Source organism: Thermomyces dupontii (genome assembly GCF_041956625.1).
Source record: "Thermomyces dupontii strain NRRL 2155 unplaced genomic scaffold VTN31scaffold_7, whole genome shotgun sequence".
Lineage (NCBI taxonomy): Eukaryota > Fungi > Ascomycota > Eurotiomycetes > Eurotiales > Trichocomaceae > Thermomyces > Thermomyces dupontii.
In genome coordinates, this window is record NW_027192313.1 from 582,735 (window position 1) to 594,003 (window position 11,269).

The 11,269-nt window shown below is 53.9% G+C and overlaps 5 protein-coding genes across 5 annotated transcripts; 1 reads left to right on the top strand and 4 right to left on the bottom strand.

Moving 5' to 3' along the window:
* Positions 1–199: 199 nt before the first annotated feature.
* On the bottom strand, positions 200–3,635 carry VTN31DRAFT_6550 (uncharacterized protein; the record flags this gene model as incomplete). Its single annotated transcript, XM_069407173.1, has 3 exons — positions 200–3,015; positions 3,073–3,435; positions 3,569–3,635. The coding sequence occupies 3 exons, from the start codon at positions 3,633–3,635 to the stop codon at positions 200–202; spliced, it is 3,246 nt and encodes a 1,081-aa protein (XP_069258725.1).
* Positions 3,636–4,447: 812 nt separating this feature from the next.
* On the bottom strand, positions 4,448–5,158 carry VTN31DRAFT_6551 (uncharacterized protein; the record flags this gene model as incomplete). Its single annotated transcript, XM_069407174.1, has 1 exon — positions 4,448–5,158. The coding sequence occupies one exon, from the start codon at positions 5,156–5,158 to the stop codon at positions 4,448–4,450; it is 711 nt and encodes a 236-aa protein (XP_069258726.1).
* Positions 5,159–6,571: 1,413 nt separating this feature from the next.
* On the bottom strand, positions 6,572–7,132 carry VTN31DRAFT_6552 (uncharacterized protein; the record flags this gene model as incomplete). The annotated part of the gene is made up of 1 exon (XM_069407175.1): positions 6,572–7,132. One exon carries the CDS (start codon positions 7,130–7,132, stop codon positions 6,572–6,574), a length of 561 nt encoding a protein of 186 aa, XP_069258727.1.
* Positions 7,133–7,476: 344 nt separating this feature from the next.
* Positions 7,477–8,112, top strand: VTN31DRAFT_6553 (uncharacterized protein; the record flags this gene model as incomplete). The annotated part of the gene is made up of 2 exons (XM_069407176.1): positions 7,477–7,956; positions 8,032–8,112. The coding sequence occupies 2 exons, from the start codon at positions 7,477–7,479 to the stop codon at positions 8,110–8,112; spliced, it is 561 nt and encodes a 186-aa protein (XP_069258728.1).
* A 428-nt stretch (positions 8,113–8,540) lies between these two features.
* On the bottom strand, positions 8,541–10,889 carry VTN31DRAFT_6554 (uncharacterized protein; the record flags this gene model as incomplete). Its single annotated transcript, XM_069407177.1, has 2 exons — positions 8,541–9,338; positions 9,399–10,889. The coding sequence occupies 2 exons, from the start codon at positions 10,887–10,889 to the stop codon at positions 8,541–8,543; spliced, it is 2,289 nt and encodes a 762-aa protein (XP_069258729.1).
* Between the last annotated feature and the right edge of the window lie 380 nt (positions 10,890–11,269).

Genomic DNA, 11,269 nt, shown 5'->3' on the forward strand with positions numbered 1-11,269 from the left:
CGTATTTGGTGCAATGTCTCATAATCATCATTGGAAGTTCTAGATCGTATGCTGTCATGCACGTGTCTAAATCAAACATCGAAAACATCCTCCATAGCCATGCGGGTATGTCCCACTATTACATGCCACCCAGACTCCAAATCATAAACCCAAGAATGCCAATAAAAGACCAAGGAACCTTCCGAATCAACGATTGCAATCACCGAAACAAACTCCGGTACTCGCGCATCCGCGCCTCCTGTATCTCCCGCTTGTCGAGCTTGCCGCGGTTCATACTCATATCAGCGAGCTGCTGCTTCTTCTTTGCCAGCTCAAAGATGCGCTCTTCGATGCTGTTTCGCATAATGAATTGCACCGTGGTGACCTCGCGGGTTTGTCCAAGCCGGTGGACACGGTCGACCGCTTGCGTGACCGCGGCCGGGTTGTACTGCGGCTCCATGATGTAGACGCGCGAGGCGGGTGTCAGGTTCAGTCCGACGCCGCCAGCGCCAATCGTCGCCAGGAGGATTGTGATGTTATTGTCGCTGTGGAACTGCTCCAATGCCCTGTTGCGCGCGCTCAGCGGCATCGACCCGTCCAGCCGTGTGTACCCCGTCAGCTGGTGGTCCCTCAGTGCAATCTCGATCAGGTCCAAATGCGACGTCCAGGCCGAAAACACCACGCTCTTGATCGGCCGCTCGCCCTTGAGCTGCGCGCTTTCCTCTGCAGTGCGCTGAAGGTGCGAAATGAGCGCCCGTGTCTTAGTGTGCGGTCCGCCATATTCTCCCAGCTGCTTTGCCTTCTTGCGGTTGTGCTTCTCTTCTGCCTGACTGGTCACGTATGCCTGGAAATCTCCCGCCGTGATCACCGTATACGCCGCGGAGATCCATCCATCGCACACGGGACATTTCAGCGCTGTGCCCGACATCGGACGCCCGCCCGCCGCGTCAAAAGCCTGCTGCCACGGCTGGAAGCAGTCCGCGCACACCGCATCGAAGCATGACAGCATCACCGCCATCACAGCCTTGGGATCATCTTCCGGCGAACCCGCGTCGGCCGCCCTCGCCGCCAGCGACTTGCCGCATTTCGAGCAGTTGTCCGCAGACGATTCCTGCATGAGATTGAACATCTCGTACGCTTTCTTCTTCATCGCGTCGTCCGACGCTGCCTCATTCCCGCCACAGTCGTCGTCCAGATCGATAGCGTGCTGCGCACTCATCCCCTTTATCCGCTCGCGATCCTCACGGTCCAAGAGTTCCTTGCCGTGCGCGCTGATCTGCCGAAGAATCATCATCGCCTTCAACACATGGTGGTACATGCGGCCTCCCATCGTGGTCTTTGACTCGTTCGCAATCACCTTCATCATCACGTTCGATTCCCTGCGGAAGAACTCGTGCAGCTGCGCTTCCGACTCCGAGAAATCAAGCATGATAATCTTATCGTGACGAGGCGGCAGATCGATCTTGTCCTTGACTCGGCGCAGCGTGAACGAATCGACCAGCACGCGCAGACTCGCCAGTACGTTGGGGTCACCCAGTCGGAATCGACTCAAGATGTGCGCAGAGAACTTGGCCTTTTCATCATACGGATAGAGCCGCAGGAACCGCGTGACTGACGCCAGGTCCTCGAGTCGATTCTGCACCGGCGTCCCCGTCACGGACCACCGGCGTTCTCCATTAAGCGAAAAGATCGCTTGCGACTGAGCGGCGCTCTGCTCGCGGATGGCATGCGCCTCATCCAGCACAATCCGGAACAGGTTCATCTTAACCAGAGGGCTTTGATCGCGCCTGCTGCGACGGCCAGAGAGCTCGCTAAGGATCGTGCTGTACGTGGTAATGACCAGATCATACTGACTCAGATCGTCCGCATCGCTTGTGCGCGTCGGCCCGTGAAACACGTACCAGGAGAGCGCGTGCGGCTTGAGATGCTCCTTGACCTGAGTCACCCAGTTGTTCACCGCGCTCAGCGGAGACACCAGCAAAGTGGTTTTGGCGTTGCGGATTCCCGGCTGCGCCCGGACCAGATCAGGATGCGGCTGCTGCGTGGCCCACCTGCGAGCATCGGGCAGGGTCGTGACCACCAGCGACAGTACGCTCAGGGTCTTGCCCAAACCCATCACGTCGGCCAGAAGCCCGCCGTAGGTCTGTGGAGGCTCCTCCTCCAACACGGTCCCGCTGATAATTTCGCGATACCGCTTGCGTCCATTTGGTCCGTACTGAATCCGCCATAGCGAGTTGTTGTCCCGCTCCTGGGGTCCGAACTTGCGGGGCTGTTCTTTTTCCAGCATGAACCAGAGGGCCTGCTTCTGGTGTCGCAGAAGAGGCGTCGCAATCGATGGCGGCGGCTCTTTCTCCGGAATGTTCTCGGCGCTTCTCAGCTGGTCAAACATCTTCATGACGGCATCGTTGACCTCCTCCGCCGTTCGCACTTCGTAGGACACTGCCGGACGTGGGCGCGGCATGCTGGAAGGACCCGACGGTTGTTGAGTGCGCCTCAGCTGCGAATGGGGATTCCAGACTGGGACGCCCTGCTCGACCATGGTTGGAGTCACAAGCCACAAGCTCTTTTGGCTCAGGACCTTGCCGACGATTTCAGCCTGCCCTCGTGGGCCGTACAGGTTGACTGATGCTCGGTAAAGAGCGGAACAGCTCTGCCCGGGGACCTCCCCTGATTGTCGCTTACGATAATCTAGACGAGCGGTTATTTCGACCTGAAGTGGCTCCGAATCCAGGAGGGGTACAATTCCCGCAGCGGTCTTGGAATCAACCGAGCCAAACACCTTCCCCTGCGCATCGGTGACCTCGATCTTGTTACTTCCCTCGCCGCGAATCCGTCTGATGCCAAGTTTCATGGAGGGCCAGGCATGTGTAAAGTCCGCAAATGGGTTATTCATATTGGGCGTGGGGACTGTGTGCGCCTGGATCATGGCGCCCTCCACCTTGCCGTAACAGACCCTTTGGGATCGGATATCATTCGAGCCTGTGACCTGCAAGTCGCCGTCGTCGTCCTTGGCCAGCGCTGACTTGATTGTCGATTCTAAGAACCGAGTATTAGCGCCGCCCTGATCGTGGGACACATTCCGGGGCCTCTCACCAGTCAAATCCACCACCTGTGTTGGGCCCGAGTCCTTCCGCTCCTTCACGTAGTCGCCCAGACCCGAGTTCCCCGGAATCTGGAACCTCTGCGATTGCAGAGCCGGGCTCTTGTCCTTGGACGTCTTGACGCGCTTTTGCGGCTGGTCTTCCCGGCGCTGTACTCCATACATCTCCTCCAGCAGGTTCTTCGGCGCGCGATCTGGAGGCTCGTCGTCCTCGCGCGATCGCTTCGGTGTCGCCGAACTCGATCCACCTGGCTCAGATGCATCCCCGTTCGTGAAGACGACATCCACCGTCGGTTGCGACTGGCCAGCGGCCTGGGACGTCGATGTGCCGGGCGATCCCGCGCCCTGGCGAGTTCCTGCAAACAGTGAGCTACGGTCTTCCGTCGACATGGGCTAGGCGGTGATTGCGGGGTTCGTCCGGAGGGGAATGAGAGAACGTTGCGGGCAAAAGCAACGGGCTCGGATGGACGGGATAGAGCAGAACAGTACCAGCATTGCCCTGGAGATGTCGCGTGTAGGACCGGGGGTCCAAGAGCATGGCGGCACGTGAGGCCATGGTGAAAAAGGCGCCTGGAGCGCTGGGATACGCGCAGTGAGTGTGTAAGTACTCAGTATTGGATCCCACGGCGATGTTTATTCGCGAACGACGGCGATGATGGTCATGTGAACTGCGGGCGATGGACCCGACGGGCGGCGCGCCGATCGATCGCATTCAGGGTCCAACTTCAGTTGAGCCTCAGTCGGTGCGGGTCAGCGGGATACCATGCCAAGACGCTGATTACGGAGTACGGAGTACTACTGATTACAGATCCTACGAGTAGTTTGGTTAGTTATTTTCGTGTTGATCGCATACGACTATTTGTACTCTGTACATCGGACTGAAATCCTTACCCTTAAACTCTCTCTACTAACCCTAACCCACTGTACGGAGTACGGAGTACTCGAAGGTAACATTACGTGGCTTGGGCTGGTCACGTGGTACAAGTGTCACCTGACTGGCTGAACCGGAATAAGTCGGAGGGAAGCGACTTGGCCGCTCTTGGCGCTCCGTAAGTCTGGATCACCGTTCTGCCGGGTGACACACCCGTTGTAGGTAATCCAACTAGTTACAGGCCAACTGGCATAGCTACCTACCAAGGTAAGGGAGGTACCTTATCGCGCTCGTGTCCGTCTTCTTCGCCCACCTGTCGAACATCTTTGTCACCCTCGGTAGGTAAGGTAGGTAGGTACCTAGGTACTCCGTACTCCGTACGAAGTACATTGTGCTAAATACGAGTACACGAGTACATCTATTGCTAAAGAGAAAAAAGCAAAAATCCCATAACATGCCAATTTCCCACGATCACTGAGCCTGACTCCATATGTCCATCATTCCTCCTGTATCCCTCTCCTTCGTCGCATACAGTAACCTTTGGGGCTCTTGGCTGTGGGATCATACCACACGACGAACGGTTGTATTTCAATAGGTGGGCGAAGAGCCTGAATAGTGATGGTTCCCGCGACGAGATACTGATATCCGAGCCGCGCTCCAATGATCTTAAATTTGGTTACATCGATATAGTTCACAGCTGGAAGATTGAAAAAAGAACTAATCCGAGGATACACCTTCACCTCACCCACATATTTGTAGGACTCTTGGAGATGGTGAGTTCTGTCCACAGGTCCGAATGTGGCAGCCTGCGGGGATTTCTCCTTCACGATCCGAAGGTTCACCCTCACAGGTCGACCTTCTGGATCAGGTGTCCTAAAATGCTCACCCAAGGGCTGATAGAGTTGAAGCTGGAGTCTAATCCGGCCGTTTAGCAAGGAGCGCTCGTCGGACCTCAGGTTCTCGTTGAGGCCCCTCATCACTGCGCCTGACGTTCTGGATACAAGGAGCACTTTCGTCACATAGTCCCTCAGAGGAGCAACGAGTCCGACATCCTCCCCAAGGAGCAAATGCTCAGTCTCCGTCCATCCAGGTTCAGGAACATAATAGTCATGAGTCCCTTCACCGTATGGCACATCACAAGGGATAAAACCAGGCTCCAAGTCTGTGTCAAATTCAAAGTCCCGTTCAATATAGGGTGGGTGTGCCATTTCGAGTGCTTTTTTTTTTTTATGTTGCGACTGGTGATTGATCGAACGAGGTTGTTACTTGGTACTATTGCGTTTGATAAATGCCGTGAGGTATGTGCAGGGGCATGACATTCTTACATTATATACTATATATTGGAAATGAGCAAGACTCTCAAGAGTGACCCTTTCCGGAAGAATCCGTCATCCACGAAGAGCTTGTCTCGATGTGTTTGACTGTTCCACAAGGTTCACATGTTGCTCACAATGTCATGACTATCATAGTCTTTCCCAGGATAATGATTAGCGGACTGGTCAGATTCGAGCTGTTCTCTGATAATCTCATGAAGACAATGACATTGCTTGACAATTGCACATGAAGGAGATGCTACCCTGGCAAAAGTACCTATGTAGTAGTACCGACTCAAAGACCTTGAAGTCCTCAAAGAATGAAGTCGGAATGATGATTTACGCAAACGGAGGTAATAGAGTGGAACAGAGCCGTACGCATGATTCACCTGCACGTAGTGTCCATGTCGACATGAGTAGAATCGAGAGCAGGGGTCAAGATACGCTTCAGTCCCAATGTTGTCTGTGCTCCAACGTCGAGGGATCAAGAGCTCTTGGGCCCTCTTAATTCAGAGTATGTACTGTCTCAGTAAGACTGCCAGCGACCAAAGAAACGTTCGAAACACCTGGAATGACTATGTCACATTGTCACCTGTGCCATTTGTTGTCGTAAGAAGCACCGTACTCTTATAAACTAATCACTGCCTTCTCGTCTTCCACTCAGCCAATCTCCTGCCGTTGACGGCTTTTCATCGTCAGGCATGTTGATTATGCAAAACAATCATGTGTCGCCGACGGGCGCTGCTTTGGCATTACTTTGATGCCTCGAACTCAGTATACTAAATCATTACATTCAGACAGCCCTGAAGGAGAGCAGTGGGCTCATGCCACTGGATTGACGGCAGGAAAGCCTTTATACTGCATGAGCAGGTAAGCCAAAATACCCAGGTAGTATTAGTCACTAAATTACATCATTAATAACCCAAGTACGATTGACGGTACGTCCATCTTTGTCGTGTATGGGTCGAGCCAATGATCACGCTGACAAGTAAGACAAAGAATCGGGAAAACGCTACAGTGAAGGTCGTTAATCCATAGAACGAACCACAGCATGCTTGGATTTGACTGGAGGCGAATACGAATGAACAAACTCAATTAAAACAACAAAAGAATACAAAACAGAAGAAAGAAACCCTGATAAGCTGTGCCGATCTCCCAAGATGACTCGGTTCCGCTTGAATCCATCCACCACCTACTGGAGGCGCTTTAGTTTCCGGCAATAAAGAGCTTTCGGGCTAGGATCTGAGGTATCGTACCACACCCCGAAAGGGGGTAGCTCACTTTGCGGTGGTGGCGGGGTGTAGTAATTCAGCAACCAGACTTTACCGGAAACAACGTATTCATATCCCGGCCCTCGATCTGTAAGCTTTTGACCTGGACGTAGTACGCGGGAAGCTTCTCCCACCCGTCGTCGTCCTTGAATGCGTGCCTGTCGATCCCGACAGAGCAACGATAAATGACTTGGTCAACAACACACCGGACCCTGACGTTCATGCCCTGCGGCACATCTTTGAACGTGCCCGTGGGTGACTCTCTGTACTTGTCCACTGAGAAATTGACATGTACCATGGTCTTCTCTCCAGCTCGGATCATTCTCTTATACTTGATATCCGTTGGCGGATAGACCTGAATCTCAAAGTTGAGCGAGCCATTTAGCAAGCAAAGGTCCTCGCTCTGGCCTTGCGTGACTACGCCTTTGCTCCTGGTCCAAAGGCAGCATTTGGCTATGTATTCTCTGTGGGGAAACTGCACGAAGCGATCAGTGCCATTGGGCACACGCGAAGCTTCGTCCCAGTTGATTCCTTGAACTCCCGGCTCTCGGGAAGCATGATCCAACGGATCATCAGAATACCGTTGTTCCAGACTCATCTCCTTGCGTTGCTGCTGTTCAGGCTGATGTTCTCTGAGCAGAGATTGCGCCGACAATTGAAAGAGCGAACTTGTGTGTATTCTGCATTTGATGAGTGGCATGGAAGAAGGTAGGTCATATATATTCTTCGACAACAGAACTGCAAAGGAGCGACTTTGCGAAGGAATCCGTCTATCTTTCCGACTTCAGCTTCGATGTAATGAATATGCCCGTGAGGTTCGCAGTATTCCCACAAGTCACGATAATTCTTCAAGGGTGGGATTGATCCTCCGAGTTCAACTGTCAGGGAAACAATGCCATTGTATCGGACAGAACTGGGCTTATCCTGGACCGAGAGAGAACCATGCCCAATCTCGGAATCAAGGATTTTCCGGATTCCGCTATCAGCACTCGATCAGGCTTGGCGCCAAGACTGCGCCTTTCGCTGGCAGAAAATCCCTTCTTATCGCACCCCAATTCCCATCGCTCCCCGATCTTATCATTCACTCCCCATATCGCTCTCGACTATCTGTTTCCCAGCCCCAGCGGTGCTCACTCCCTTCCGCACTTGTTGATCCTTGTACTTCTCTTCAATGTCTACGCTTTCCCGACCATGGCGTCGACCTTGACTGATCAGAAGCGCCCCCAATTGCAGCCCGTTTGCCAGAATTGCGGCACATCCACCACCCCGTTGTGGCGGCGCGATGAGCTGGGCTCCGTGCTCTGCAACGCATGTGGCCTCTTTCTCAAGCTGCACGGTCGTCCACGCCCGATCAGCTTGAAGACGGATGTGATCAAGAGCCGCAATCGCGTCAAGACAGCCGGACAGGGCACGAAACGCAAGGTAAGTCAGCTTCGAGAATCGTACACATACTGGACCATACCCTCTGACACATTGTTTCCCTCCCGAATAGGAAAGTCACTATTCCTTAAGTCTTTTACGATGCCCAAAGAACGCAAAGGAGATGAGGGCGCACGCAAACAAAGCAATAGAGTCTGAAAAAATTCGTAGAGATGTTTTATGTTGTACACGGTGCGATGAAGAAAATCGCATGAGAATGTTCGAGATATGCTTTAGCCCTAATGTTGCATCAACTGTCTCACAAAACTCGCTTCTGACTCCTGATTCCGCCAACAAAGCTTATTCGCGGTTCTATGATGGCCACACAATGAACTTTTTTTTTCTATGTACAAATCAACGGTCGTTGGCCCGGTCGATGATTACGCCACCCAAGCGTGGCAGTCATTTGTATCAGATATTATAGAAAACGTCCAAATAAATAATACACAGGTCCCCAGAAAGATAAAACCCAACGCCGTAGCAATCGTGAGAGATATTGCCGCTGACTCGATTGATCATGCGCGTGCAATGCAAAATTGTGAAAATGGTGCTGAAACGGGAACAAGGCCCAATGTGAAATGCAAAGTTCAACACCCGGTAAAAATCGGGTTCGAGCTCTTGACGGTCTCGAGTCGCTCGACGATCACCGTTCGCTCGGTGCCTTCCATCCCCTCGGCGGCAGCATAGCCGAGATCGCCCTCTAGGTCATCTCCGTCGAAAACCCAGGAGCCGCGCCGCTGCGAGATGGAGCTTCGGGAGCTGTGTCGGCTATGGCCCCCAGGTCGATAACTGCGGGTGCGCGGCGGCGCCGAGGCCCAGCTCCGCGCCAGATCCTGACTATCACGTTCGTGCAGCCCGCGATCGCCTTCCTCGGATCCTCGATCCCGTGCGAGCTCAAACCGGTTCGGATTGGGGAGGTCACCGGGAGGAGATCCTAGGCGGATCAGGTCATCACTGGGCCGCGCATTGCTGGCGGTGCTGATGTCGATCTCGTCCTCGGAACCATCCTCCTTGCGTTCCCGGGCACGTCTCCGGTGCGCATCGCTGGATGGTGCGCGCATGGGAATCGCGACGGGAATCTCCACACGGTCGTCCCATACGCAGACGCGGGTTCGGCGGGTGAGTTCTAGCGGCCCATGATCGGGCTGTTTCAGCGTCTCGACTACGTTCCACGCCTGACCCTTCATAACCGCCATCTGTTTGGCAAACATGCTCTCCTTGAAGTCCGCGTCCTGCTCAAAGACTTTGCGGAGAGCCGCTGTCGTGCCGCTCCACCATGCAGTCGACGTGAGTAGAGGGAGGAAATGATCCCGTGTACGTTGCGAGAACGGCTGTCCGATCAACGACACGGGCAGGAAAAGCCACCCGAAAGGAAAGCTGCGCCACTGCATCCATCGTTAGTTAAGTCCCTTGAAGAACCTGCACAGGCTGATCGCGTCACTTACAGCGTCGGGATGTTTCCACGGCCACGACAGGCTGTTGTCAATGGCGCCGATCTTGATCGACGCTCGTGTCTCAGCCGCATTCGACGGTGTTCCCGTCCGACTGGTCGCAACCATGGTTTCATGTCGTCGGTACGGTAGGGAAGAGGTGCGATTTGACCTTGGCCGGTCGCTGCTTACCGACACCGGCCGGTTCGGCGGGGTGTCTTCATCGTCATGGTCATGAGGATCAAGGGTATTATGCTTGGGGGGATCGGCAAGGATTGAAACCTCTTCTGTTTTCCAGTCAACCTTGATCATCCAGTTGTCCAACCCGCGGTCGGTATTTCGCATGATGTAGTCAAGGATCACGAGCTTCTCCAATTCCTCGCGAAAGGACTGCTTCAGGTTCTCGCTCCAATAAAATTGCCTCTCCGGCTCGTCATCCTCGGGAGAGGGTGTTCGCATATCGCTGAACTCCTCGTCGGACTCATCATCATCATCGAATGGTAACCCGGACGACCGACAGGCCTCATTCCACGTCCGCTTCTTGCGTCGGGGAGCATCCTCTGCGGTGAAGCCCGTGCTACTCTGGTCTGGCCAGGGATGTTCCCGTAAGAACAAAGTTGCATCCTTGTACCCCTTCAGGAATACTTGGAAACTACCGACTTTTGGTGGCAAGGGCCTCCGACCGCCCCAGGCTCGTCTGCGTTCCCAGAAATCGTAGAAAAACGACTTGGACGATAGCCATACAATATCCGTATATGGGACAATGTTGGTCCGCAATCGAACATCTAGAACATAGGCGGCAGCTTCAGACACGTAGGAGAGGTTGGGAATGAGGCATGCCCGTCCAAAACAGCAGGGGAACAGATTTCGGTGCAGCCACTTGGTCCATTTGGGATTTCTCGATGCATAGGGTTCTTCATCCTTGGGCTTGAAGACGCCCACGACCTTCCCCTCGGGGTTCCGCGCAAAATAGCTACCTGAACTGCCCTGGGAGATCATCTTTGGATGGATGCCCTGGGCGATCGCGGTGCGGACGCTGTCGACGATCGCATCGAACTCGGCCTTCTTCCTCCGTTGCTCCTCCTCGAACTCTTCTGTCTCCAGCATCTCGGCCGTGTACGGCCGCACGCCATCCGGAGGTTGGAACACGGTATGGTAGATTTCGAGTTTCTCATCGCCGGCAGATTTGGGCGCCCTGTTCTTCTTGAATTTGGAGGCAATCTCCTCGGCCCATCTCTCAAGCCGGGCGTTTATTGCTTTGATATCCACACCGGAATTACTGCGTTTTCGGCGGCGGTGGGCATTACTTCGGCGGCGAGAGTCGGGCGGCGACAGAGCTCCGGAGGGCATCTGCGATCGCGCATTAATGGGCGCATAGTGCGTCGATATGGTCTGCGGAGGTTCGTAGGGATCGTCATTTTCGGACTCGTAATATTCTCGTTCATCCTCCTCGGCCTGGGCGAGTCGGGCATAACCAGTGGTCGCAGGACGGGATTGTTTAGGCATGGCGAAAAGACAAGACGAATGAACAAAAACCGAGAAACACAGAAAACAATATCAAGAACTGTTCAATCAAGCATGGAATTAGGGGGTAGGGGAAAAAAAAAGATGTCAATTCAATGTTCTGCGGCGAGTCACGTCAGGGGAGCAGCCCCTTGGATGCTCTTTTTTAGTCCGGAGGCGACGGTTTCCCTGGCTTTTTTGGACACCCTAACCTAACCTCATCAACGCGGTACCGATCCACAGCGCCGGCGGAGTTTGATCCAGCGTGGCTTGTCGCAGACCTGTGCCAAGCCACGGACGCCACAAAGTCATGTGACTGATATACTTCCCGTCACGTGACTATACATGCCGACTTTATTTCTGAGAATGTACGGAATCAAATC